The following is a 25,917-nucleotide window of genomic DNA, read 5'->3' on the forward strand; positions in this document are numbered from 1 at the left end:
ATGTCATATAAAACTCTAAGTTCTCCTAAATAATTCATTAGATTTAGTAATAATAGTGACCATGTTCATGGATTGGTGAGTATAGGACTCTTCATTTTTTCATTTCATTTTTTATTATGGTGGGAAAAAATCTTTCCACTGCTCTAATCCTTCATGGTATTGGCACTAGCTGGTACATTGACGAGTCTTCAAAAGGCCGCCGTTCTGTCAACCAGCCACTTCAGGATAGAGGGGAATGTGGTTAGACCAGTGAATGTCAGAGTATGAACCCACGTCTGTGGGGGGCCATCGCACTGAGTGACCAGCATTTTCCTTCCCTGATCGGCTGTGGCTCTGTCAGCCACTTCCAGTGATCTGGCCACATTCAGAGTGGCCCCAGAGGGCTGCCCAAATCCTGGAAGTAGCAGAATGTGTCTTTATATGTAGGTGTGCCTTCCTGTAGCTTAATGGATTGAGCTATGCTCACCTGTTCCTTTGTGATATTACCCCTTTGCCCTGTTTGGGATAGAATTTTCCATGGAAACTCTCTTTGTGTGTCCCTTCTCTTGCTCTGCCTTTGGGTGTGGCCTACCTAGATGTCAGTCAACCTGCTGACACTGGACATCATGAAGATAGACTCAGCTCCCTGAAACCTGACCCCTGGCCTCATTGGAATGGCTTCTCCTCAATAAAAGGGTCAACATGTGCTTGGTCTCTCTCTTTCTGTGGACCCTTAAGGTCAGAGGAACCATCACAGGAGCCCAAAGAAGAAGGTATCTCTGTCTCTTTTGTGGTTATTTTGTGCAGCCCAGTTCCCCTGGAGTGACCCTGAGTGCTTTAGCCGTGAGGAATGCAACACACTGCCACACTTCATTTGCTATCAAACAAGTCATCACATCAGGGCTGTGTACAATACCACAACAGTGCACAAGCCATTCTGTGTGTCCACTGGTGATAGTTTGGGCAGAAGCTTTGTGTGCAGAGAAATACAAAATCCATGACCAGAGTAAAGATTCCTTTCAAGAAGAAAAAGGCACTGCGCCTTCCATGATGACAGTGGCCCAGGAGGAGCACCCCTCTGTGGGGTCAATGGCTGATCACCCTGGAGGATGGAGCCAGATCAGGGACTCAGCGTTGACCTCTGCTGCCAGCCAAATGGGCTTTCAGCACTGGCTGTGGCCAAACTGTACATTGTAAGCAGAAGCAGAATCTGGGCTGGGACTTGCAATGATCCCAAGACCATCCCCCCCCACCAAAACCATAGTGGGAGTCAGGAAGCAGGTGGGAGTGAGTGCACCCTCTGATTTCATGGTGTTTTTACTGTGTTGGAATGGGGTCGGGATGATATATAAGGAAGACACTGTTCCTGGTGTAGCACAGCTTAGCCTATATAACTCTTTGTCAATGGTGCTTTCTTTTGAACTGGACTTGAGATTTACATCCGGATACCAAAGTTTGGGTCTGGTCCCTAATGCCACTCCAATAGCGAGAACAAGTTTCGAAAAAAAGGAAGTAAAAAAAAATTTATTGCTTTGCTAACAAAAGAGGAACATAGCCTCTGTCCCAGAGGCTGTGAATCTGTCAGGAGGAACCATGAGCCTTTACAGAGGGGATACAGAGGCTGCACTCCAGCTGTGCCCTGTCAGGAGCCGTGATTCATCTGAACCTTGAGAGACAGCTGTTTCTTAGAACTCCCAGTGCCAGCCCCAAAGTCTGCATCCCTTCATTCCTCTGTCCATGAGCTGGAGGACACAGAACTTGGCCTAGGAGGGGAGGAAGGGTGATCTTGCTTCCCCCATGGTTATGGAAGTGGAGAGGGAGAAGAGGAAGGGGGAAAGGTCCATTCTAAAATGGGCCACCAGTGATAGAGCAGCAAGGGTCATATGTAAAGCATGAAGTCTACACAAAGTTCAAGGCATAATATGCCTACTGTGAGTAGATAATCCGCAGCAATCTCTGAGACTGTGGCAGACTGTTTCCACAGAGAGCTAGGCTGTGAATTTACAGCATCCCACGTGTTTTCTCCCCAAGTGGAATCTGGGCTGAGACTTGCACTGACCTTGACCACTGCAGCGTGGCAGAAGGAGGGCCACACACCTTCCAAGTCCAGGGTCATAAAGAGACGGAGCCTTCCACCTAGCTCACTCATTCTGGGGGAACCAGCAGCTGGGTTGGGAGAAAACTCAAGCAGTTCTGTGGAGAGGAGCCGCCCTGCTGGCAGAAGCCCCTCAGCCGTGGGCGTATGTCACCTGGAAGTGACTCAAGCCTTCAGATGATGCACATCCACAACAGAGGATGCAACCCTATGAGGGGTCCCCAAGCCCGAAACACCCAACAAAGCCACTTCCAAACTTTGGCCCACAAACATTGTAAAAGAGAAGAATAGTTTCCTCTTACTTTAAGCTGCTAAGTTTTGGGGGTGATTTTCTATGCAGCAATAGATCACTAATACATGGATCAATCAGTACAATATTGGACCACATGTGACATGGAATTAGGCCAAACATTATGAAGGGCAAAGCGCTGTCAGCTCTGTGAGTCTCGCAAAACTTCCATGATAAATTCCTTGACCTTATTTTCCAAATTTACACCTTGATGGCAACTTCAGGTGAAGACAACACATTGGTCAAAAGTAACCACTTGGCAACTATTGACCTAAAAGGTAAGGCAGAAAGTTAGCCTTAGGATTGGAGGGCATGGCTGGGGAGATGCTGGCATCTGTGTGTGTGAGTCATGGTTGTCCCTCCTCTGTGACAATATCCCGTGTGCTTTATGTGCCCATGCACAAAGCTGATCCTGGTTTAGCTGTGCTGGTCGACTGGTTGGTGCACGATTCCTGTGGGAATGGGGGGGTTAAAAGGGTGGAAGGAGACGTCTTTCTAATTATTATCAATTCTGTATACGGCTCCTGAAAATCTCTTCTCTCTGAAGAACAAAGTATCAACAGCTTAGCTTGCAGACACCTGCCACTTGGAGACCATGGCAAGCTCCCAGAGACCCTTGCACAAGATGTTAGGGACAACCTGGTTCTCAAGATTTATTTTGCTGGCTGGACTTCTGCCCAGGTCCTTCCTGCAGTGTCCGCATGGCCACTAGTATGAAGAAGACTGTTTGCTCTGGGGTGCAAACGGTAAGGACATACCTGTCTATCCAAGAGCTGACATTAGTTCTTAGTGTTCTGTATAGTATTGGTTCTTATTCTGTTCTTCCCTAAAGAGAGTATTTATTCAACTGCTAAGAATCAGGAGAATCTGGTTCCATGTTAAAATTAGCAGAAATTCCTTAAAGTGAACGAATTCATGCTCTGAACGGGTGCAGCATCCTAACTGGTATTTGAAAAACTACCAAAAGAGAACAACACACCTCCCCAGGTGACTCTGATGGAACGCCCCTGACCAACATCAACATTGTCACGTGGAAGTGGCTACCCAGACTGAGCATGGAGCTGGGGAGACCTGAGCCTGGAACCAGAGGGGAAGTGCAACCCCAAATGCTGAGTGGCTTGCACAATTTTTTTTTTTTAATTCTAGAAGTCGCAGCAGCTCTTAGGGTGTGGTGGACAGAGGAGCTATCTCCAGACGCTCCAGGGTCTGGAATGTGCATTCTGAAATAAAGGGGGCTTTTCCTGGATTTGAAAGGCAACTTTCCTCACTCACAAGTACTCAGCCATCCCCTGGGGTACCTCCTGGGAGGTGGAATTGCTGGGGATACCCCAAGACCTCCTTCCCCTGCCCCGTGCTTGGGCGGCCACAAGGTGGCGCTCCGACCTTGCCAGTGGGTTTGCACTGGTGCCTGACCTGGGAACCCTGCAGAGGGGGCACACCAGCCTGCTGCCACCTTTGGTCCCTGGCTTCTACTGCTCCATCCAGAGAAGGCGCATCTATGTGAATGGGGTGCCCTGTCTCAAGCTGCCTGAATCCACGGTTGAAGCTTTCCTGGTAGAACGGAAAAGGAAAACGAGTTGGACCAATTGTGTGTGTGTGTGTGTGTGTGTGTGTGTGTGTGTGTGTGTGTGTGTGAACTTTTAAAATATAGAAAATAACAGACCAGGTGTGGTGGCACCCAACTGTAATCCCAGACACTAGGGAGGCTGAGGCAGGAGGATCACAAGTTCAAGCCAGCCTCTCAACATAGCTTGACCCTGGCTCCAAGTAAAATATTAAATGAAAAGGGCTGGATTAAGCACCCCTGGGTTCAATCCCCTGTACCACCACCACCCCCAGATTATTAAATAAGTAATGCATACACATATATTCATAGGTATACAGTGACCAAGATGAAGGTGAGCATGGAGATTAGCACAGTGTGCAAAGTACACAAAGGCCCAAGAGAAGAAATGGTGAGCATCAGCATCTCAGGACCCCAGGGCGTCCATGCTTCCTCCAGTCACTGTCCCCTCCTTTCCCCACTGTCACCAGGACCTGACTGTCATGGTACTTGAACATCCCTCTTCTCTGTGGTTTGACTCTGTAGTTACAAACCCCAAATGCATATTTTAATTTTATGATTTAAATTTTATAGATCGACTCATTTGGTTTCTGCTCTATTTTCTATTTACACCTAAGAATCACTCACATAGATGTAGTTTTTTATAAAAGTCATTTCTGATCAGTAATTTGCTGTAGGAATACACCACAATTTACTTATTCTATCACTGATGAGCTGCTTACAGTTTGGAGTTACTATAAACAGTGGTGTAATAAACATTTGGGAACGTTATGCTGTTCAACATGAACGTGTACATATAATTGAGAATATTTACTCACGTGGAATTGCTGGTCGTAGGAGAGTTAAAAAAAACTCTTAATAGAAACATCAAGTATACGCAAAAGTAGAGAAATAGTATGATAATTTACCAACCTTTATAACTGTTTGTCAATCTTATTTCACTTATTTTCCCTTTCCTTTCTTCTAATCTGTAATGTTTTGAAGTAAATTTTATATATTCTAACACGAGTTACTTCAGTCTGTATCTCTAGCAGAGAAGGACTTTAAAAACAAGAGCCACAAGGCCACTGTCACAGCCAAGCCCATCGGGCTTCCAGATACACAGACACCAATAAAGTCTTCCTGAGATGTCGCCCTGGGCTTTAGAATGCTGGAAAGAGAGACGGGTCAATCCACACAACCACATAGTGTCTTTTCATTACTCCACAGAGTCACCACATCCATGCAAAGGGGTATGTGTGGGAGAAAAATATTCACAAAAAAAATACCAGGTAAAGGACTCTTACCTGAAATATTCAAAGAACTTTTAAATCTCAACATTAAGAACATAGACAGCTGGGCACAGTAGCAGACACTTGTAATCCCAGAAGCTGAGACAGGAGGATTGCTAGTTCAAAGCCAGCCTCAGCAACTTAGCAAGAACCTAAGCAACTCAGTGAGACTCTGTCTCTAAATAAAACATAAAACAGGCCAAGGATGTGGCTCAGGGTAGAGCACCCCTGGGTTCAACCCCTGGTATCTTAAAAAAAAAAAAACAGAGATACAGCCCATTTCAACAACGGAACAGAGGGCTTAGCTTGCACCTGAACAAAGAAGATACGGGGGAGACTCAAACCAGAACAGATAGGGTGTGCTCCCATCAGAAGGGGCCCTCTCCCAGCCCTGGCAACACCACTCGGTGCAGGATGCTGAAGCTCCTGGCGCAGTCTGTGGGAACGCGAAGCAGTACAGTCACACGGGGTGGGGGGGGGCAGCCTGGCGGTCTCCCCAGTATGACACACACACACACTCAGTGCACTGCCCCGTAGTTGTGCTGCTGGATATTCACCCTGAGGAGCCGAAAACTCATCCACACAAAAACCCACACGTGGGTGCTCCCAGCAGCATTGTTCATCATCCAAAGTGGGAAGCTACCAAGGTGACCTTAGCCGATGAAACCCTGGGCGAGCTGCGGTCCTCCAGACCCTGGGCGAGCTGGCTGCGGTCCACCAGACCCTGGGATGCTTTCAGTGCTAAGGAGAAAGGAGCTGTCACACTTTGAAAAGACACAGAGGAAGCTTAAATGCACAGGGCAAAGAAGCCCATCTCAGAAGGCCTACAGGCCCCATCCTGAGACAGTCAGGAAAAGATGAAGGTACGCAGCCCTGAAAAAGATCAGTGCTCACCAGGGATTAGGGACAGAGGGGGACAGAGTGGGAGAGCACAGAGGACTTTCGGGCTGCTCTGCATGGGCCTATAATGGTGGTACATGTCATTGCTCATCTTTGCAAACCCACAGAATGGGCACCCTGATGAGATGTGGCTCCAGGCGACAATAACGCATCAACGCAGGCTCACTCCCTGCAGCACATGTACCCCTCTGGCAGGGGCTGTGGCTACTGGGACGAGCTGCCAGAGAGCAGGAAGCACCTGAAAAAATTCTGTATCTTCTGCCAAATACGCTGTGAATCTAGAACTGCTCTAAAAGACTAGAGTCTACTTAGGAAAAAAAGACCGTGGCTGCCCCTTGTGTGCTGCATGACACAGATCATGCATCTCATGGCTTGGAATTCACTCTCACTGGACAGAGGGTGGCTGGGACACATTACTGCAGCCCAGTGATTGACACCTGCTTTTGTTAGAGAAGAAGAGGGTGAATGCTGGGTGGGCAGGGGAATCCCTGCCACAGATCATCCATTGGCTACTCCATACTACACTCTTCTCCCCAAACACAGGAAGTCTCGACCCTTCCAAGACAGATATCCCCAAATGTTTTTTTGTTTGTTTGTTTGTTTGTTGTGGTTCTGGGGATCAAATTTCAAAGTTTTATCCTGGAGTTTCTGACTGAATCAGGTCTGAGAGTGTGTCTTTCTGATAGTGACCCCAAAACCTAAAGAGTCCTCAACTTCAGGGCTGGAGTTGTGGCTCAGCGGTAGAGCACTCACCTAGCACTCGGGAGGCACTGGGTTCGACCCTCAGCACCACATCAAAATAAAATAAAGGTATTGTGTTCACCTACAAGTAAAATATATATATATATATACTTAAAAAAAAAAAAAGAGTCCTCAAGTTCCAAAGACACCCAGTGTGTGGATAGGATGGTGGTGTGGGTACTGCGCGTCCATTGAGAACTCCAGTGAAGGAAAGACAAACAGACAGGCTGTGACTGGCACAGCTACACTGCAGTCGACCAAGCCCAGGGAGTGAAAATCCTCTGCCCTGGAATGAAGGGGATTTCCAAGGAGCCCACGTGGAAGCCCAGGTCCTCCCACCTGCAGGAGGCAGGAGCCATTCTTCACGGCCCTTGTTTCTTTTCCTCTGTGGTCACATCTTAGCTGGGCATTAAAGATTTTGCGTGTCTTGGGAACTTGAAAGACTAGACAGGAGTCAAGGAACCAATGAAAGGGGCCAGCTGCTCTGTCCAGGAAACGTGAGGAGCTTCAGGGGTGACAGAGGACAGGGAGAAGACGTGGGTGCGGTACAGCGGTGGAGTGCAGGACTCCTCAGGACCCCGCCGCCTGACTTTCATTTTGAGCCGTTTCTTTTAGTGCTGCCTGGGGAGAGTGTATGACACAACGAAGTCCCTTTGGAGCAGTTATGTGAACAGCACGTGTCACGGGTGGACTTATTTAAAGGCAGAGCCATCCTGTGACAGTGAGCCAGAGTGGTTTACTTAAGCAGACACTCAAAATGGGAAGCGCTCCTGAAAATGCAGAGCCAGATGGGCATTTATCAGTGTCCTCTGCACGAGGACAGAGGTTCACCAGACCTGGTCTCACTCAGGTGGTAAGGGCTGGAGAGTGTTTGATTAAATTAATTAATTACTCAAATTTTTGTGGTAATGAGGATGGGACCCAAAAGTGCTATACCACTGAGTTACGTCTTTGCCTTTTTATTTTTCATTTTGGAATAGGGTCTGGATCCTCCAGCCTCAGCCTCCGGAGTAGATGAGACTGAAGGTGTGCATCACTGTGCCCAGCTGGAGATTTTATAAATTAGAGATTAAGGGTTCTCACTTGACACCTAAGTGAAAGTGCTGCTTATTAATCCATTAGTTCAATAAATATTGATCCATTCAATCAACATGACAGTTGTTATTTTATACATAGGGGATGAGGATCCATCAGTGAGAGACCGACCAAAATCTCTGCCTTTGGGTATATTTTGCATTCTCATTGTTTGAGAGAAACCTTGTCCAGTTCTGTATACAATTATGCTTTTTCATGCTATTTGACAGTTTTGATAAAACAACTACATCCCTTGAAAATTACAGTTTACCAAAACTGAAAGACAAGGGAGGGCAAATTGAATCGTTACTATTAAAGAAATTGAACCTGTTACTAAAAATCGTCCCAGGAAGAAAAGCCAAGGCTTACTGGATTCACTAGTGAGTTTTTCTAAACATTTAAGAATGTAACACCAGAAAATAGAAGCATAGGAATTATTTCCCTCCCCCTTTTAGGAGACCGTTGTAAGTTTGATGTAAATGTGGCCAGAACATCAGAGGAAAGTGAAGTAACAGAGGTGACAGAGCCACCCTCGCATACACAGAGCCCACACCAATGCAGTGGGACAGACTATAAGTACACAAAGCCAACCATGATGGAGCATGCTTTATTCCAGGAGGACAAGGGAGGGGAACATAATCAATCTAATTTATGATCAGGTAAAAGGATAAAAAATATAATCTTAATATATGTAGAAAATACATTTCCTAAAATCCAACGACCACTTATGATTTTTTTTTTAAATAAAGGGAAATTTCTAGCAAACTAGGCACAGGAGGAAACTTATATAGTCTCATATTTTAAAAACAGGAACAAAAAGCCTGCAGCAAACATTTTACTTAATGATGAAGTAGCACAGTTTTACTTGTAGTATCTACTCTGATCTAAGCCTTATAAATTCATTACTCTTCTCCCTTAGACTCTTTCTCCACCTCTTCTTAGCCCAGGGTACAGGCGCAGGTCAAGTACCAAAAATGTCACCCAGAGTACCAAAACCCCATTGTCTGTTTCTTTCCCCAAATCAGGGGACACAGAAGGACTTTTTCAGGGTAAGTGAGAACATGGCTGGAGGGAAGAGGAATCTGGAGCTGGGACCAGGGTGGGCTACCCCAGACCCCTCCTCACTTTGCCTGTAACTCAACCTCTGCAGGGAGCGAGGAAGAGTTGGTGGCTGTGTCACTGGACTGGGCCGAGTCCTCGCTCAGGGCCCTCTCCAGACTGGCCGGCAGGGACTGGATCAGCCTGTCCCGGAAGTCCTGGCCCACGAAGACGTAGAGCATCGGGTTGAGGCAGCTGTTGAAGAAGGCCAGCGAGCTGGTCGGGTTGACCAGGACCTCGAGGATTTTGTACTTACCGTGGAACAACATCTCCTGGAGCCAGACCGTGCTGAGGAGGGCCACCAACTGGAAGGGGAACCAGCAGATGAAGAAGGAGGCCACCACGGCAGTGAGGACCCGCAGGGGGCGGCTGGAACGGATCAGGCCCTTCCTGCGGATCTTGGCAGCAATGAGCCCGTAGCAGACGGCGACAATGGACATGGGCATGCTGAAGCCTATGATGAACCGGATGATCCCTCGCATGGTCAGCATGGTGATGGCCACATTCAGCCTCTCTTCAAGGGTGGCACCCCAGGACCTAAAGTTGAAGGTGCAGTACACGTTCCCTGTGGGATCGCTGACTGTAGTCAAGAAGATGAAAACCGGCAACGTAAGAACGAGGGCCAGAATCCAGGGTGCGACGATCACCTTCTTGGCCAGACTCACGGTGCGGTGGTTCTGGGCCCAGACCGGGTGCAGGACACAGATGCAGCGGTCCAGAGCGATGAGGGCGATCAGGAAGACGCTCCCAAACAGGTTAATGTCCACCACAATGTGAACCAACTTGCAGAGGAACCAGCCGAAAGGCCATTTTTCCCTCATGGCCATGGAGACGATGAGGAACGGCAGGGTGGCCGTGAAGGAGAAGTCAGCCAAGGCCAGGTTCAGGTAGCAGATGGTGGTGACCGTGTGCGTCATGCGGAAACCAGCCACCCAGATGACCAGCCCGTTGCCCAGCACACCGAGGACAAAGGTGACGGCGAGTACCACCAGCGGGATTATCTCCAGAACCGTGTAGCCAGGGGACTCATAGGACAACTCTTCAGATCCATTCTGAGGAACGGAGAAGTTGGCATCCATCTTGCCCACACCTGAAACACGTCAACAGTGGCCGTTTCTCAGGTGTGCGTCCATCTCTCAGCACCCCTGTTCAGAGCCCGCCTCACCCACCTCTGTGGCGCCTACTCCAGAGAGGGACCCGTTCTACCAAGCCTCGTGGCCAGCACTACCACGAGATACTGGCACTCTCCTGCATGTTCTTTTGGGAAAGGATGGTTCTTCCTATTCCCACAATCGTTAGTCCACATCCTGCCTCCCAGGCAGATTACTTTACCAAGAAGACTGCAAGCCCTGTGCACCAGCAGAAAAACTAAACCGAGAGGGCACAGGCCACCCAACTGCTGGAGCAGGCGCAGAGCACAGCGAGGAAAGCAGTCAGGAGGTGGCAACCTGCTTCCACCCACGACTCAGTGCAAAAATGCTAGCGTTTCAGTGCCCAGTTCATGCAGTCCCCAGGTCCCTTGACAGCCCTTGACTGATGGTGCAGCCACCATTTCAGTTAATTTCATGGTTTCAGCTACTGTTTCAGCAGTGGAGAGCAAAGGGCCTGTGGATTCTGTGCTCTCCCCAGTAGAAGCCTGAAGGGCGACTTGGCGCTGTGTGGTCATGGGTTACAGCCTGTGAATTCTGTGCTGGAGGAAGATAGTGAGGAAGGCAGCTCTGAACCCACTGTCCCTGCCTGAGCTCAAGCGCTTCTCTGATTGAGATGCAGAGAATCTGCACGTGTTGTACAGCTTCAGGGGGATAAAGTGTAGGAGAGTAACATGTTCTGTTAGAGTTGGAGGGTTCTCATGAGAAACCATGCACGGTGTTCATTTCTAGACAGGGGATCCAGTTTCGTCTATGGAAGAGCTCTACGATGCTCATTATTTTTAGCTTTTGCAAGAATAAGTTGGTATTCAGAGCTATTATGCAACCTGCTGAAGGTCTCTTAAATAGGAGAGGAAGGATTTAAGTCCTGTGTGGTCTGCAAATAGAGTGTTGCTCATGATAACCTTGTAAGGTCACCACGCCATCCTTCCACCTGGGCAGAAACCACAGCTCTGGGAGGTCAGCAGGGGTCCAACCAGCTGGTGGAGGTGGCAAAATTTGAAAACTAGGTTCTGTCAATTCCAGAGAGAATACCTTTACCACTCTAATCACCCTTGAAAGACAGCCAGGTGTGATGGCACCTGGTGTCTGGCACTCTGTCCTTGGTCTCCTCCCTTCTCATTCCTTCTGTCCTGGTCTCTGCTCACCACAGGCACTGAGGTCCTCTATGGGGCATGTGTAGCCTCAGTAGGGTTGTAGGGTTTCTCAGCCTCGAACTTCCTGACATCTGGGTCTGGGCGATTCCTTGTGGAGGGGGACGTCACATGCATTGTGGGTTAGTTAGGAGCATCCACCAGACGTCAGGGCAAGTCCCCTCTAATGACAACCAAACTGCTGTAGATGTTATAAAATGTCTCCCAGGAGTCAGAACCACCCCGGTTGAAGGTCACTATTGTAAAGACTACCAGGCTCCAGAGGCAGATACAGCTGCCTTCCAATCCCATCTCGATGCCTCCCAACATGAGTTCTAGGTCAATGGATCTCTTTGAGCCTCAGTTCCCTCCTCTGAAGAAGAGGAGAGGCTTTTATGGTGAAGACTCAGATTCAGATGAGCACTAAATGAGAATAGGTGGAAATTTTCTGGGATCGGTGGAGCAAGTCTATTTTTTTTTTGTACCGTGGATTCTACTCAGGGGTGCTTAATCACTGAGCCAAATCCTCAGACCTTTTCAATTTTTATTTTGAGACAGGGTCTCACTGACTTGCTTAGGATCTCGCTAAATTGCTGAGGCTGGCTTTGAACTTGCCACCCTCCTGCCTCAGCCTTTCAAGCTGCTGGGATCACAGGTGAGCATCACCTGCCCTGCTGGAGGAAGTCTAGCAGGTGGGGACCCTGCCCTGGCAGGCTCTGTGCATCGGATCTAGGCTCAGCTATGCAGTGTAGAAGTTCCAGGTGAGGGGAGGAGAGTGCTCCACAGTAGGAGCTGCACCTGAACATCGCCCACCCTCAAGCAGCTTCCCCTCGACCCGCTCCCACCTTGGCGGCTCTTGGAGATCTCATGTGTTAACGTGTGTTAAGCACTGAATGTGCTCAGAGACCCTGCAAATGCTCTGTGTGGCTTATAATTAGTCTAATCACGGTGCACATGAGGCAGTTAAGACTTAGATTGGTTACCTTAGTGTTTTGAACCTCCAGGAAGAGAACTGGAGACAGAACTTGAGTTTGGCTGACTCATTCCTCCAGAACTTGCTCTGAACCCTCTCCCACCCCGAATTCCCTCAACAGACTCGGGTTTCCTCTTTCCACCTCCAGTCATCCCACTGGGCACTTAGAGGGTACGCAGCACTCAATGGGCTCTAAGTGCTCGATTCAGATGCCCATACCACAGGAAGGACAACGGTGGCCAGGTCCTCGAGGCAGAGCTGGGCCATCTTGGGTGCAGCCTGGCTGCAGGGGGGAGCAGGAACCTGCACCTGCAGAGGGTCCTGCGCTGGTGCTGGGGGCCCCGAGGGTGAGATGTGCCAATCCTCCTGATGACAACATCCTTGCTTTGGGACAGACACCACCATTGTGTAACAAAGGAAATGCAGCTCAGAGAGGGAAGTGACTTGCCCAATGTCCCCGTTATTAAGGGGCCACTGGATTTCAGGACCCTAGATTCCAGGTGGAAACGGCACTTCCTTGCTAACTCACTGGACTCCACAGCACCGTCACGTTGCCACCTTTCCTGTGACCCTCCAGTGCTTCCACTGTCCCTGGACCCACCTGACTGTGATCCCTGCCCTCAGCTCCAGGTGTCCCTGTGCTGGTCACCGCAGGCACAGGGGACTCATTCTCCACTGCTGGGGGTCCTCTCTCACCCTCCCAGCAGCTCCCTCCAGATTCCCCCACCCAAGATGCACCTCCCACCAGATCACCCTCGTGGCCATGTCCTCTCCTCTCCTAATGGACCTTCCTTGGCCTGGGATCCCTCCCGACTTCAGCCCTGGGCCTCCGAGGACTGTGGAAGGAGGCCACCTCAGGCTTGGGGGAGTCTCTGACTGGCCCGCCCTCTGCTCCTCACGGTTTCTGGCTCCACATTGACTTACGACCCCCTCTGGCCAAACCCCCTGGCTCCTTCCCAGGGACAATCCGAGTTAGAGTCCCTTAGGCCTCGGCTCCCTGAGAGCTCTCCTGATGCTTGAGGCGATGAAGTCACCTCCCAACGTTCTTGTCCTCTTGGTAGCTCAACTGGCCCCTTTCTTTCCAGCCCAACCTACAGCTTCATTTTCTTCTTCTTTTTTTACCAGACTCCACACTTGACTGTAAGTGGTCGCTGCACCTGGGCTAGAGCCTTTCACAGGTGAGACCCTCCCGTGTCCCCTGCAGGCATCGTGCTGAGGGCGTCTCACGATGTGGCCAGCTGAGCCACTTCCCCGGAGCTCTCCTCTGATACAAGGAACTGACTTCCTGACACCTCCCCAGGGAGTCCTGGCACCCCGCCTGACAGACATGGCCCACACCAGACTCCGAAGTGTCCCAACTGCTGCTCTCCCAGGGCTTTCTATTTGAGCTTCAGATTCACTGATTAAAACTCCAAATACAGAACTTATCTTTGACTTCTCTTTCCTTTGCCCTCAAATCTGGTCCAAACCTACTGATTCTGAATGTCGTGACCACACGGCAGAATCGTCCCCATCACCACTATGCTGGCCCATGGTCCTTTGTATCGTCACCAACCTTACAATGACTTGGTCCTGAACCTGCTGCCTACCTCCTCCCCACACCCAATCCATTTTCTAGACAGAAGCCAAATGACATATGTGTGTTTGTGTGTGTGTGTGTGTGTGTGTGTGTGTGTGTGTGATGCTGGGGATTGAACTCAGCTGCACAAGCACTCTACCACTGAGCTACATCCACAGTCCCTTTTTTATTTTGAGTCAGGCTCTCACTATAGGCTGGCCTCTAACTTTCCATCCTCCTGCCTCAGCCTCCCAAGAAGTGGGATTCCAGGTGTGCTCCATGGCACCTGGCCCAAATGATCTTTCAAAAGGACAAATAAGATCACAACATTGAAGCCAGGCGTGGTGGTATGAGTCTGTAGTCCTAGTCACTTAGGAGGCTGAGGCAGGAGAGGCACCAGGGCCCAGGAGTCCAGGCCAGACGGGGCCACCGGAGGGAGGCCCTGCCTCAAAACATAAAATTTTACAACTCATGACTTTACTGGGCTCAGAGCCTCCAGCCGTGTCCACTCAGATCTTACACACTGCGTTCCTGTCTCACGGAGCTCTTTGGAGACCTTGAATGTGCAAGCTCACTGCCCCCTCGGGGACTTGTGTGCTTTGTCCCCTGCAGCTCCTGGCATCCTACCTTGTGAGATGCCCTTGCCCGGCTCATCCTGCATATTCACTTAAATTTTACGTCATCTTAAATTTTACGTCCTCACCCACCAGGGCTGTAAGCCACCCCAACTCCAGGCACAGCCTGCCTCACCAGATGCTTTTCTAGTTCATTTATTCATTAATTTTTTTCCGTCCTAGAAGCCCCCTGCACTAGGTGGCCAGCTGCACAGGACGGTCCAGCTCGCTCAAGGCTGTGTCTGGAGTCACACTGCCCAATACAAACATGACAAATAGGAGCACAGGGCTACAGTTTTCCAGGAGCCAGGGGAAAAAACAAGTTTTAAAATTCAGGGGCAATGTTTTATTTAACCCAATATATCCAAAAGAATATCACTGGAACATGTCACAAAATAAAAAGTATTGAGCTGCGTGTGGGGGAGCATACCTGTAATCCCAGCTACTCGGGGGTTGAGGCAGGAGGATCCTGAGTTGGAGGACACCTTAGTGAGAGCCTGTCTCAAAAAGTAAAAAAGAATAAATAAATTAAACAGAATCAATTTTTTTAACATTCTGTCTTTGAATATCGCGAGCATGTTTTGCCCTCTGCACACTCCAGGAGAGAGCTTGGAGCCCTCTGCTGCAGGAGGGTCTGATACTGCTCTGCTCTTGGTTTAGGAGCTACCTGTCATGAACAGGCCTTCAGACAATGATTCTTAAATTGTTAAACCCCAACTTACTATGAGCTGGGGTCCTCTCCCTGCCGTCTGGCTTCCTGTGGAGTGACTCAGGCTCTCTCAGCTCTGGCAGGGACTTTATTAAGGTGGGAGGGGCACAGGGTGTCAGGGCCCATCATGTGACAGAAGCCCAGGGTGCTTCACCGCTTCCTGGAGGGACAGAGCTGTCCTCCACTGCCGGCTGCAGCAAAATAACCGGGGGGTGACGAACAACTTGTGTACATTGATACAGCAGGAGTGGGAGCCGTTTATTGCAGGACAGGAGCAGTATTTATACATTCCACACAGCTTATCTAATTAACATAAACTAGATACATCAGTCAACCAATCAGGAATCTCCACACTTAATGGCTCGCTTTTGTTACTTCTCAAACCACTCCCTCTGGCATTTTGCCAGGCACCATCCAGACTTGTTCACGAACTCTAACATTCCCCTGGCAAAGTGCCGGGTGTTATTTTGACTTGTTTACAGACTCTAACACTCCACGGGCTCTCCTAACATGTCTGCAGCTACCTCACCTCTAACCTGCCATCCCCAGATATCAGGCATCATGGAATCCAGCCTCTTGCAAGTCAGGAAAGTGACAAGGACCAAGGTGGGAAGGATGGGAGACAAGCCGTGGAAGACGGGGAGTCTGGGAAGCACAGCTCACTCCTCTGCTTACGCAACGCCTCGGGTGCCAGATGTTGGGGTTTTCCACTCTGAGTAATCCTCCAGTCCTCTGTGCACAGAGAGGGGTGTCCTGCAACTCCGTTCTGTGCCTACCCCTCCCAAATGCAAGGGCAGGGAGCAGCGCGCCACCTCTCCACGGGAGGAAGGTCAAAGAACTTTGTGTCACTTGTGAAACATTGCACTGTGGCACTGGGGGACACTGTCACCCAGGTGGGAGCCTGCAGGGGGAGCAGAGTACATTGGCTGCTGGGGTTGCCAGAAAAGCATAAGGGATGCAGTGGCTCAAGCTATAGAAAGGGCTTTCCCCCAGTGCTGGAGTCTACAGTCCCAGATCCAGGCGTCCACAGGGCTGGCTCCTCCCAGGGCCTCTCTGTGGCTTGTGGATGGCCCCCTCCCTGCAGCCTCCACCTGGCCTGTGCTCTGTGTACGTCTTCGTCCTAATGTCCTCCTCTAAGGAGGACATCTGGAAAAGAGGTTAGGCCCACCCTGATGGCCTCGTTTTAGCTCCTGAAAGGCCCCACCCCAAGTAGCCACGTTCTGAGCTGCTTCAGTGTGAGATCTGGGGAGGGGGCTCTGGACAATGGAGCTATGGGAAAGGGCACCCCAGACGTGCTGGAGAGGGGCTCATACAAACAGACGAGGAAGACCACTGCCTGCAGTTCAAGAGCAAGGTCCGAGCAGGGGACAGGGGCCGGGGCTGTTGGCCGTGGGGGGTGGAACGTGAAGCCTGGAGGGGTCCACACCGAGAGAATGCAAAATCGGAGACAAGAGGGTTCTTCTGATGACTAGGATGTTTGTGTTTGCCACACAGGAACTCATGTTGAGTGATTCGCATCAGTTATAGTAGCTGTTCAGTTAAAACAAAAGGCCTCTGTAAATAGTGCGACTCTCGACTCAGAGGTGAAGAGACAGACTCAGGATGATTCATCCAGGGGTCAAATGAGCCAAGAATGGATTTTACATTTTTTACTAATTGAAGAAAACCAAAAAAGAACATTTCATGACAGTGAGAAGTGACATAGAAGGGTGGGATGGGGTGTGGCTTGGTGGTAGAGTGCTTGCCTGGCATGCACGAGGTCCTGGGTGCCATCGTCAGCTGGGGGCAGGGAAAAGCACCAAATCCAATTGCAGTGTCCTGAGATAATGTGTGTGGGCCCGGCTGTCCTCCTGCAGTCCAGCAGGGCTGAGCAGCTGCCCGAGGACCCTGTGCCCTACCGAACGTGGACTCTTCACTATCTGGCCCATAACGGAAAATGCTGGCCCCTGGCTAAATGGCGGGTCAGCCACACAACCAGTGGCCCGTGGGCCTGGGTTCCAGCCTAGGAGGCACCACCCCAGGCTCACAGCCATGTCAGGCAGCCCTGGTTCAGCGGGTGGAGGGCGTGTGCATCATGCCCAGAGATGCCCCCTGGCTGGACCCCAGAGCCACTTCCTTGGGCTTGGCCTAGATTAGGCAATGGGGCCACCTGGGTGGAAGCGGCTTTGACACTTTCCTTCTTACTTCACCCCAACTAGGCTGGGCTGCTCAAGCTTGTCTGTGCGTTTTGCAGATCCTGGTGGGCTAAGCGCAGAGTGTTTGGGAGCCAGGAACAGAACCTGCCTCTGGGCACCAGGCAGGGGCACCAGCCTTGAGGAGACGTCGAGCTGTGCTGGGCAGTACTCCTGCAGAGTCCTCCTCTCTGGGCCCTCTTGGCCCTTCTCCACCAGGCAAGGTGGTGTCCCCCGCCATACTCCTCACTTGACTTCTCCCCCAAGTGTGCCTTCCTCGTGACTCTCAGATATATTCTGTCCTGACCCTTCCTCCCTTGGGAGTCTTCTGGAATATGTCTGTTATGTATGATCACAAATTCTTATAAAATGCAAATGTAAAGATACCTCATTCTGATTTCAGAACTTCAGTGATGCTCTGTGTCTTCCCCACTGTCCTGGCTTGGGGATGCTGCAATGGGACGCAGGAGCTCTGGCACCTACCTTGTAGCCCAAGGTGTCAATCAGGAAGAAATCCACAATATTTAGGATGAAAAAGTGGACAGATTCAAATAAATATGGATCGTGATTGTATTGTCCAGACAGAACCTAATCTATTCCTACCCAGTCCTGTTCAGTCTTTCCATATTTCTTTACATCACTCGGAACCTTAGGTGACACATAACGTTTCAGGAGCCCTGGCACCTTGCGGATGTGGACAGTTGGTGGCTGAGGCTGATGCTCAGGCCTGGCCTCCCTTCCCCTCTCTGCTCTGGGTTCCTCTCCCATCTGCATCTCTGCCTCTTGCTGCTCTTCACCAATCTTTCTCACCCCGGGACTTGCCCCTTCCTTTATCATGATTTCTTGGGAGAAGGGGCCTGGCTGCCCAGATCCCCTGACCCTTGATGGGGAGAAGTTTGAGCATCTGCATCCCACAGGGGATCCAAGCTGAGGAAAACGCCCAGGAGGCAGAGTTTCCGAAAAGCCCCAGGGCACTCCCCAGATGTGGGTGAAACAGTGCCCCGTGGGCATGTTCTTGGGTCCTCCTGAACCACCAGGAGTCCTGGTTTCCCCTTTCTGTTGCCCAACTTGTTTCAGTTCCTGCCCCTTCCCCCTGCCCCTGGGTATATTTTCTGCTGACTCTCGGGGCCTGAGTCACTCCCCTGGAAATAAGGACTCAAAGCTCCCAGAGCAAGGACCACGGCTGAGGGCTACACACAGGTGAGAGCCCCGTGCAGCTGGGCTGTGGAGCTGGGCGAGGGTGTTCTGAGCAGAGAGTGGGGAACAGAAGACCCCGGGGTAAGTCGTAGAGAAAGTCAGGACGAAGACGTGGGCACAGCAGACACGCACCCCTCTCAGGATGCTCTGCTGTGAAGGATGCCAGGGAATGGGCTGGAAACTAAAACCTGGGCTGAAGTCAGAGAGGGACTGTGTAAAGATGAGCAACCCTGCAGCCCCCTGGGTGCCGAGGAGCACTCAGGCGTGGAGAGAAAACATGGATGCTGCAGGAGGAAGGGGATCAGGGAGGGAAAGGGGCAGGGGGCTCTGGAGCCTGAGGACAGGGTGGGTCTTGGGCCGGGATCGCGAGTTCTGCTCACAGAGCTGAAGCCAGAGAACAGTGGCTCTGAGCAGCCAGGGCAGTGGCTCTGCTGGGACAGGAGGCAAGGGCTTCCGCTGTGAGTGGGAGTGGGAGAGGAGGCTCGGAGCTGTGAGGGGAAGAACTGAAGGTGCCATTATAGGTCATGTCATGTGAACGTGAGTGGAGGAGGAACCGGGGAGGCTTGGGGAGCAGGGATGTGTCCACGTCCTGTGTGGTCCTGGTCGTGACGAGGGAGAATCCAGCTCTGGCCCCTTGAGAACTGCAAACCAAGGTCACACCCTGCTGCAAGCCCCAGGGTCCTCCTCCATCCCCATGTCCACATGGAGCTTGGGGAGACCAGGTGAAGCTGTGGCACAGTGACAGGCAGCACCGGGGCTCGTGTTCACGGGGAACCAGTGTTTCTCCTGTGAACTGTGGCGGAGCCTGAGTCCCACGCTTTCTTCTCTGCCTTCCCCATCGTATCATTGCAGAACCTTCCTTATCCATTGCACAGAACTTCAAGGGTTGCCTTAGAGATGCTTGAGAACAAGCAGTCCTCCACCTGTCTCTGCAGTTGTCGGGAGGTGGGGGAGGCATCTCCAAGTTGTTTCTGAGATGAAAGAGCATTGGGGTTCCGTAGAAATGTGACCCCCAGGTGCAATTTCAAACAACCAGCAGGCACTTTATAAAGCAAGAACAAGAAAGTGGCCTTGAATTTAATATATAATTTTATTAAATAATCATATAACCGTATAGCCAAATTACTTAAATATATAGTCAATGTAAAAATTTATTATTTTGGTACCAGGGATTGAACCCAGAGGTGCTTCACCACTGAGGCACATTCCCAGCCCTTTTTGTATTTTTATTTAGAGACAGGCTCTCACTATGTTGCTGAGGCTGGCCTTGAACTTGAGATTCTCCCACCTCAGCCTCCTGAGCCTCTGGGATGACAGGTGTGTGCCACTGCTCCTGGCTATAAAAGTTATAAACGAGATACCGCACATTACCTTCTTCATCTTAAGTCTTCCAACTCTAATGGGTATTTTACTTTATGGCCCATCTCAAATAGGACTGGCTGCGTTGCAGTGCTTAAAGCCCATGTGAGGACCCCCTGCCATGTGAGAAGACCTGTGTGTAGAGGTGGCATAGCCCAGCGGGTCAGAAAGACCCTGGCTATTGGAAGACTCCAAGCAATGAGCTTAAATGCCCTAAATCTGCACAAGGCGTATCCTACTTGGGAGAGAGAGAGAAAGAGAGAGAGAACACACAAACCCGCCACCCTAGCCTTATGTGTGTGTATGCGTCTGTCATCTGTCACTGAGCCTATTGGTACTGACTCATCCACCCCTTGAGGAAGCCTGCTGCACAGATCAGAATAGACCAAGGCCTGGTGCCTGAGCCTGGCTTGTACTCTACCATCGAATCTCGTGAGATGGCTGCATTTGGACCGTCCTTTCTATCTTGCTCTTCTGCATCCCTGAGAGTCAGAGCCCACCCAGTGGGCAGAGAAGAGCATCCCATCCACCTAACGGGATAGCCCCAGAGGCCTGGGGAGACAGGTCCCCTACCCAGGCTCCCGCTGACACAGAGGCCACCCGATGTAATCCTGGCCAACATGTTACGGGTTGTCACTCTGGTTTGTCCCCCTCATCCAAAGCTAATGAGTATTCATTATGATGTGCTGCCACAGCACAGAGGGGAGGCCTCCCTGGTGTCCTCCCTGGTGAGCAGCCCCTGGGCAGCAAAGCTGGTCTTGGCAGTCAGAGCTCCCAGTGCCTCTGCGAGGAGACGGGCTGCCTCCCACTTCTTCCTCAGTCCAGGCACCAGCTCTTCGTCTGTTTTTTGTTTTGTTGTGGTTGTTTTTAAGTTGTGCCAAAGTACACAACATAAAATTCACATTTTAAGTGAACATTTCAGTGGTAGTAGGTGCATGTAAAATGTTATGCAACAGTGGCACCATCTAGTTCTACCACTTTTTCCTCACTCCAGATTATACTCTGCATCCAATAACTCTTCATTTCCCCTCCCCCACCTTCTGGCACCCACTAATCTCCCTTTTGTGTGTGTGTGTGTGTGTGTGTGTGTGCGCGCGGCGCGTTGACTTGAAACTGAACTTGAGCAGGGGCTGAGCTACATCCCTAGCCACGCCCCCCTCCCCACTACATTTTAAATTTTTATTCTGAGACACGACCTTGCTAAATCACTCAGCTTGGCCTCAAACTTGCGTGATACTCCTGCCTCAGCCTCCTAAGTAGCTGAGGTCACAGGTCACACCTGTAACCACCACTCCAGCCACTAATCTGCCTTCTGTCTCTGACTTTGCCTATTCTGGGTATTCACTGCAAGTGGAATCATACATAGGTTATCCTGGGGGTCTGGCTTCTTTTGTATAATATTTTCAAAGTTCATCTGTGTGGTAGTGTGTATCAACACTTTATTTCTTCTTATATTCCATTGTGGAAATGCAGTGTTTTGTTCCCCCGTTTACCTGTTAGTCGACCCCCAGGTTGTCCCCCTCTTCGGGCTCTTGTGAAGGGTCTGTTGTGGGTGTTTTGAGAGATTTGCATGTGAGCTGCCAGGGGAACATAGGACGCCCTCTTGCCCAGCAGGTCTGTGAAGAGGTTGCCCATTTTCAGAAGCGGGTAGATCCAAGGGACAGTGGTGACTTTGTTCTAGCTCTTATGGAAACCCTAGAGGACAGCGAGGGGGTGAGTGGACGGTAGTGGGTGCAGAGATAAGGGACTGGAGAACCTGTGTGGGGTCCATAACTAAAGCCTGTTCACTGCTGAACTCCTTCAGGTGTGGACAGGATGCAGGCCAACTCCTCTCTTCCCGCGAATGCATCTGCAGGGATGCAGGGCGCATCCGAGGGCTACGTCGTCCTGAATGTCATCTCTTATCTGGTACTCGGGGTCACCTTTGTCCTCGGCATGCTCGGCAACGGGCTGGTCATCTGGGTGGCCGGCTTCCGAATGACCCGCACGGTCACCACCATCAGCTACCTGAACCTGGCCCTGGCCGACTTCTGTTTCACTTCCACTCTGCCCTTCCTCATAGTCTCCAAGGCCATGGGGGGACACTGGCCCTTTGGCTGGTTCCTCTGCAAGCTAATTTTTACTATCGTGGACATAAACCTGTTTGGGAGCGTCTTCCTGATCGCCCTCATCGCTCTGGACCGCTGCATCTGTGTCCTGCACCCGGTCTGGGCCCAGAACCACCGCACCGTGAGTCTGGCCAAGAGGGTGATCCTGGGGCCCTGGCTCTGTGCCCTGCTCCTCACCTTGCCAGTCATCATCCGCGTGACGACAGTGACGGATGTGCGTGGGACTGGGAAAACAGCCTGCACTTTTGACTTCTCTCCCTGGACCAAAGACCCTGCAGAGAAGATGAGAGTGGCCATCACCATGCTGACGGTCCGCGGGATCATCCGGTTCATCATCGGCTTCAGCATGCCCATGTCCATCGTTGGCATCTGCTACGGCCTCATCGCCAAGAAAATGCACAGACAAGGCCTGATCAGATCCAGCCGTCCTTTACGGGTCCTGTCTTTTGTCGTAGCTGCTTTTCTTCTCTGCTGGTGCCCGTATCAGGTTGTGGCCCTCATAGCCACCATCAGAATCCGTGACCTCTTGAGAGGTCTGGGCAGTGATCTGAGATTAGCCATCGACGTGACCAGCTCGCTGGCCTTCCTCAACAGCTGCCTCAACCCGATGCTCTACGTCTTCATGGGCCAGGACTTCCGGGACAGGCTGATCCACTCCCTGCCGGCCAGTCTGGAGAGGGCCCTGACCGAGGACTCGGCCCAGCCCAGTGACACAGCCACCAACTCTTCCTCGCTCCCTGCAGAGGTTGAGTTACAGGCAAAGTGAGGGGGGTGGTTTGGGGTCACCTGGGAGCTCCAGTCCCAGCTTCCTCTCTCCTCAAGTGACACTGTCCCCCAGCTGTGGGCTGCCCATCTCATGCCCCTTGATTTGGGGAGAGGGAAAAGATGTGAGGTTACTGCTGATGTCTTTTTTTTTGTTTTTTCTTTTTTGCCTGCTTGGTCAGAGGTGAGAAGAGAAATCATGCATCCTCATTAACCCAAAAGGGTCCCAGTTGATACCTATTACCCTAACACCATTAATAATGTCCACTTCATTTCTCAAAAGTGTCCTGCTGTGGACAATCAACTGTAGGGTCACCTTAGGAAATGAAGGAGGAGGGAGAGGTAGGGCTTAAATCAGACAAAAAATTTACAAGGTGTTTTGTAAGAGGCCTCAGGCCAAAAAGTAAATGCACCGTGGAGCTGTGGAGATGTCAGCTGAAGCCCTTGAAGTCCGGGTAAGGTTGCCTAATTCCTCCTGTGGTAAAGGCTGGGGAAACCCATCGTCCTCCCCACAGGGCGGGCCTCGGGGCGCCAACTCTGGCTTCAGTGAAGGACGAGTCCAGTTCACAGAGTATCCGGTGCCTGTTACCCTTGCTCTGAGCTTGGCTCACCCAGAGTGGAACCCAGGAAGTTCCCTAAATTCCTTTAAAAGCTGCTCGCATGAGATCCTCCAATGGGGAACACGCTTCCGAGAAGTTTGGTGATGTGGGATCTGGGCCGGTCAGCCCCAGAGCAAGGTGAGAGTGTCCAGCTGAACGTCAGACACCCTCGGAGCCCATCCTCCCTCCCAGCTCCTCCTTCAAGGTTTCTGCTTTTCTTTTCCTTTTTTTTTTTTTCTTCCCAATTCAGAGCTCTCTACTCCTCACACCCTGGTCTCTGCCTTCCTGTCCCCCCCCCATCGTCCCAACCCAAGCCAATTATCAGTGACAGCATCCTTTCTGAGAGGATGAGGGAGTCGCTTAAACACCACGCACTGAGCATCACATTATTCCATGTTTAAAAAGAGAGAGAGAGAGAGAGAGAGAGAGAGAGAGAACACAAAAGGAAGAAAATGGGAGAAGAAAGCGGGATGCGGGAGAAGCCCAAGGCTGGGCAGCGATGGCTGCTCTCAGGACTCAGCCCCTTCCCTGGACTCCCAGAAGATCTTTCCTGAGCAAACCCAGGCGCCTTCCAAGCCTTCATTTCAGCATCCGGAGCCTTGATACAATCTACCCTTCTGACCCTCAGCCTCTGCAGGGCATTGTCTGACTCCTTTAATAAATGGTTGTTGCATCAAACCTTTTGCTCCTGCACCTCTTTTACAGTTATCCAGGGAACTCGCGCAGCCGGTATCTCTTTAGATCTCCAACCCCCTGAAGTCAGCTGACTTCTTCCTGTCTTGACATACGGGGAAATTGAGGCCAGGACAGGATGTGGTACCAGGTTGGAGGACCCACCCAGTCCTTGCACAAGAAAGCCCTCATTTCTGACACAAATAGAAAGTTCAGAGGTTCCCCCAAACACCCTCAGTTTCTCTAATTTGGTAGAAAGTGTCACAGAGAGGAGGGAGGAATCCATCTGAGCAAAGAAGATGTGAGAGTTGACAACAAGGAGTCTCGGATTGCCGGGGCAGAGAGAGGTCACCTGACAATATCCAGCTCCTCCTCCGACTGAGATGTGCTCTTTGCAGGTGTCTTCCCTTAAATCCCCTTGTGTTCTTCCAGTGCAGATTGTGAGCTTAATCCAGCTAGAGGGGGATTTGCAAATTGCAAAGAATGATTCCTTCCTAAATTCTCTAAGATACTTGCCAGGATGTATTCAACCGGTCGGTGCCTGTGGCTGAGGCTGACCAAGCTGAGGGAAATGGGCATAACTTGGTGAGTAGGTATTGCCCTCTGCCCGACCTGCTGGGGAATCACCTGGTCCCGCATGGACCAGAAATAAAAGGCAGGAGAGAATGGCCCAGGATGTGGCATAAAGAACAAGAACAGCCGGGTGTGGTAGTAATCCCAGCAGCTTGGGAGGCTGAGGCGGGTGGATCACAAGTTCACAGCCAGCCTCAGCAGCTTAGCAAGGCCCTAAGCAACTCAGTGAGACTCTGTCTCTAAATAAGATATCAAAAAGGCCTGGGGATGTGGCTCAGTGGTTAAGCACCTCTGGATTTAATCCCAGGTACAAAAAAAAAAAAGACCAAGGACAGTTGATAGCCCCTGTCCACTCCCAAATCCTGAGGATATCCAGCTCACCCCTGAATGCTGCATCCATGAAAAACAAACCCCTCCAATAGAAGTTAGACACTAAGAATACAGACCTCTTGTCACACTGTCTGGACTGGAATCTTGACTTCACTTAGAAGCTCTATGATTTGGGGACGGTCTATTATTTTTTTCTGCATCAATAATTCAGTAATAGTCCCCTCTATAAAGAGACAACACATTAAAATTATTTAACTGAAGAGAGTTTAATGAAGGTACATGTAGGGTTAAGAGAACCAAAGAAAGGGTGATATATGTACCAGTGGGTAGCAATGTGCTGTCTTCATTTCCGGGGCTGTTGTAACATGTACCACAAATTTGGTGGGTTGACAAAACAAAAATTTTGTTATCCAAATGTTCTGGAAGTCAGAAGTCTGAAATGGGTTTTGCGGGGCTAAAATCAAGTATCAAGAGTGCTGTTTCTAACAGAACTTCTAGCAAAGAGATCCTTCCCTTCCCCTTTCCAGGGGCTGGCCATCTTTCCACGACCTAAAGCCACTTTCTCCATCTTCAAATCCAGCAGTGTGGCACCTCCAATCCTGTCTCACGCTCCCACCCCGCTGCCGCCCTCCTTCACCTAGGACACTGGTCCCGGGGATGATCCAGGATTCCCTCCCGTCCCCTGACTGCTGGGCTCTCCTATGAAAGGTGTGCTTCGGTGGTTGTCTCTAGGAACTAGCTAGAGATTAATCTCCCCCTGCATCTAAAATCCTCTCAACTGTCAAAATGTCATAAAATGCTGAAAATATAAAACACGATCAATGCTCTCTCAGCTCCCCCACCCCGGGCTGGGTCACGGGGGTCATGAACCGTGTGATTCCTCCCCCCACCCATCGTTCTCTGGCCCACCCCCTAGTCCTCAGGCCCCATATGCTGTGGTGATACCCTGAGTACACCTCACACGCCTCCCCCTCCTCTCCATCCTCACAACCATCGCCCT

General features: G+C 50.7%; 2 protein-coding genes across 6 annotated transcripts; one reads left to right on the forward strand and one right to left on the reverse strand.

Moving 5' to 3' along the window:
* Positions 1 to 8,506: 8,506 nt before the first annotated feature.
* On the reverse strand, positions 8,507 to 15,305 carry Fpr2 (formyl peptide receptor 2). 3 transcript variants are annotated; one of them, XM_058586002.1, is made up of 3 exons: positions 15,160 to 15,305; positions 14,868 to 14,938; positions 8,507 to 10,101 (listed from the first exon to the last, which is right to left on the reverse strand). In XM_058586002.1, exon 3 carries the CDS (start codon positions 10,088 to 10,090, stop codon positions 9,035 to 9,037), a length of 1,056 nt encoding a protein of 351 aa, XP_058441985.1. In that variant the 5' UTR covers positions 10,091 to 10,101; positions 14,868 to 14,938; positions 15,160 to 15,305; the 3' UTR covers positions 8,507 to 9,034. The 3 variants fall into 3 exon arrangements, with proteins under 3 accessions (XP_058441985.1, XP_058441984.1, XP_046322053.2); XM_058586001.1 differs by having other exon boundaries at positions 14,868 to 14,934; positions 15,160 to 15,211; XM_046466097.2 differs by lacking the exon at positions 15,160 to 15,305 and having other exon boundaries at positions 14,868 to 15,136.
* Positions 15,306 to 18,438: 3,133 nt separating this feature from the next.
* Positions 18,439 to 24,020, forward strand: LOC124107848 (fMet-Leu-Phe receptor). Of its 3 annotated transcripts, XM_046466094.2 has the most exons (3): positions 18,466 to 18,517; positions 19,948 to 21,586; positions 21,678 to 24,020. In XM_046466094.2, the coding sequence occupies exon 3, from the start codon at positions 21,689 to 21,691 to the stop codon at positions 22,745 to 22,747; it is 1,059 nt and encodes a 352-aa protein (XP_046322050.1). In that variant the 5' UTR covers positions 18,466 to 18,517; positions 19,948 to 21,586; positions 21,678 to 21,688; the 3' UTR covers positions 22,748 to 24,020. The 3 variants fall into 3 exon arrangements, with proteins under 3 accessions (XP_046322051.1, XP_046322052.1, XP_046322050.1); XM_046466095.2 differs by lacking the exon at positions 19,948 to 21,586 and having other exon boundaries at positions 18,439 to 18,517; XM_046466096.2 differs by lacking the exon at positions 19,948 to 21,586 and having other exon boundaries at positions 18,465 to 18,595.
* Positions 24,021 to 25,917: the final 1,897 nt, after the last annotated feature.

This window comes from Marmota monax, unplaced genomic scaffold (genome assembly GCF_021218885.2).
Source record: "Marmota monax isolate L192 unplaced genomic scaffold, Marmota_monax_Labrador192_F-V1.1 WCK01_AAM20220418_F8-fsc00160, whole genome shotgun sequence".
NCBI classification, from domain to species: Eukaryota; Metazoa; Chordata; class Mammalia; order Rodentia; family Sciuridae; genus Marmota; species Marmota monax.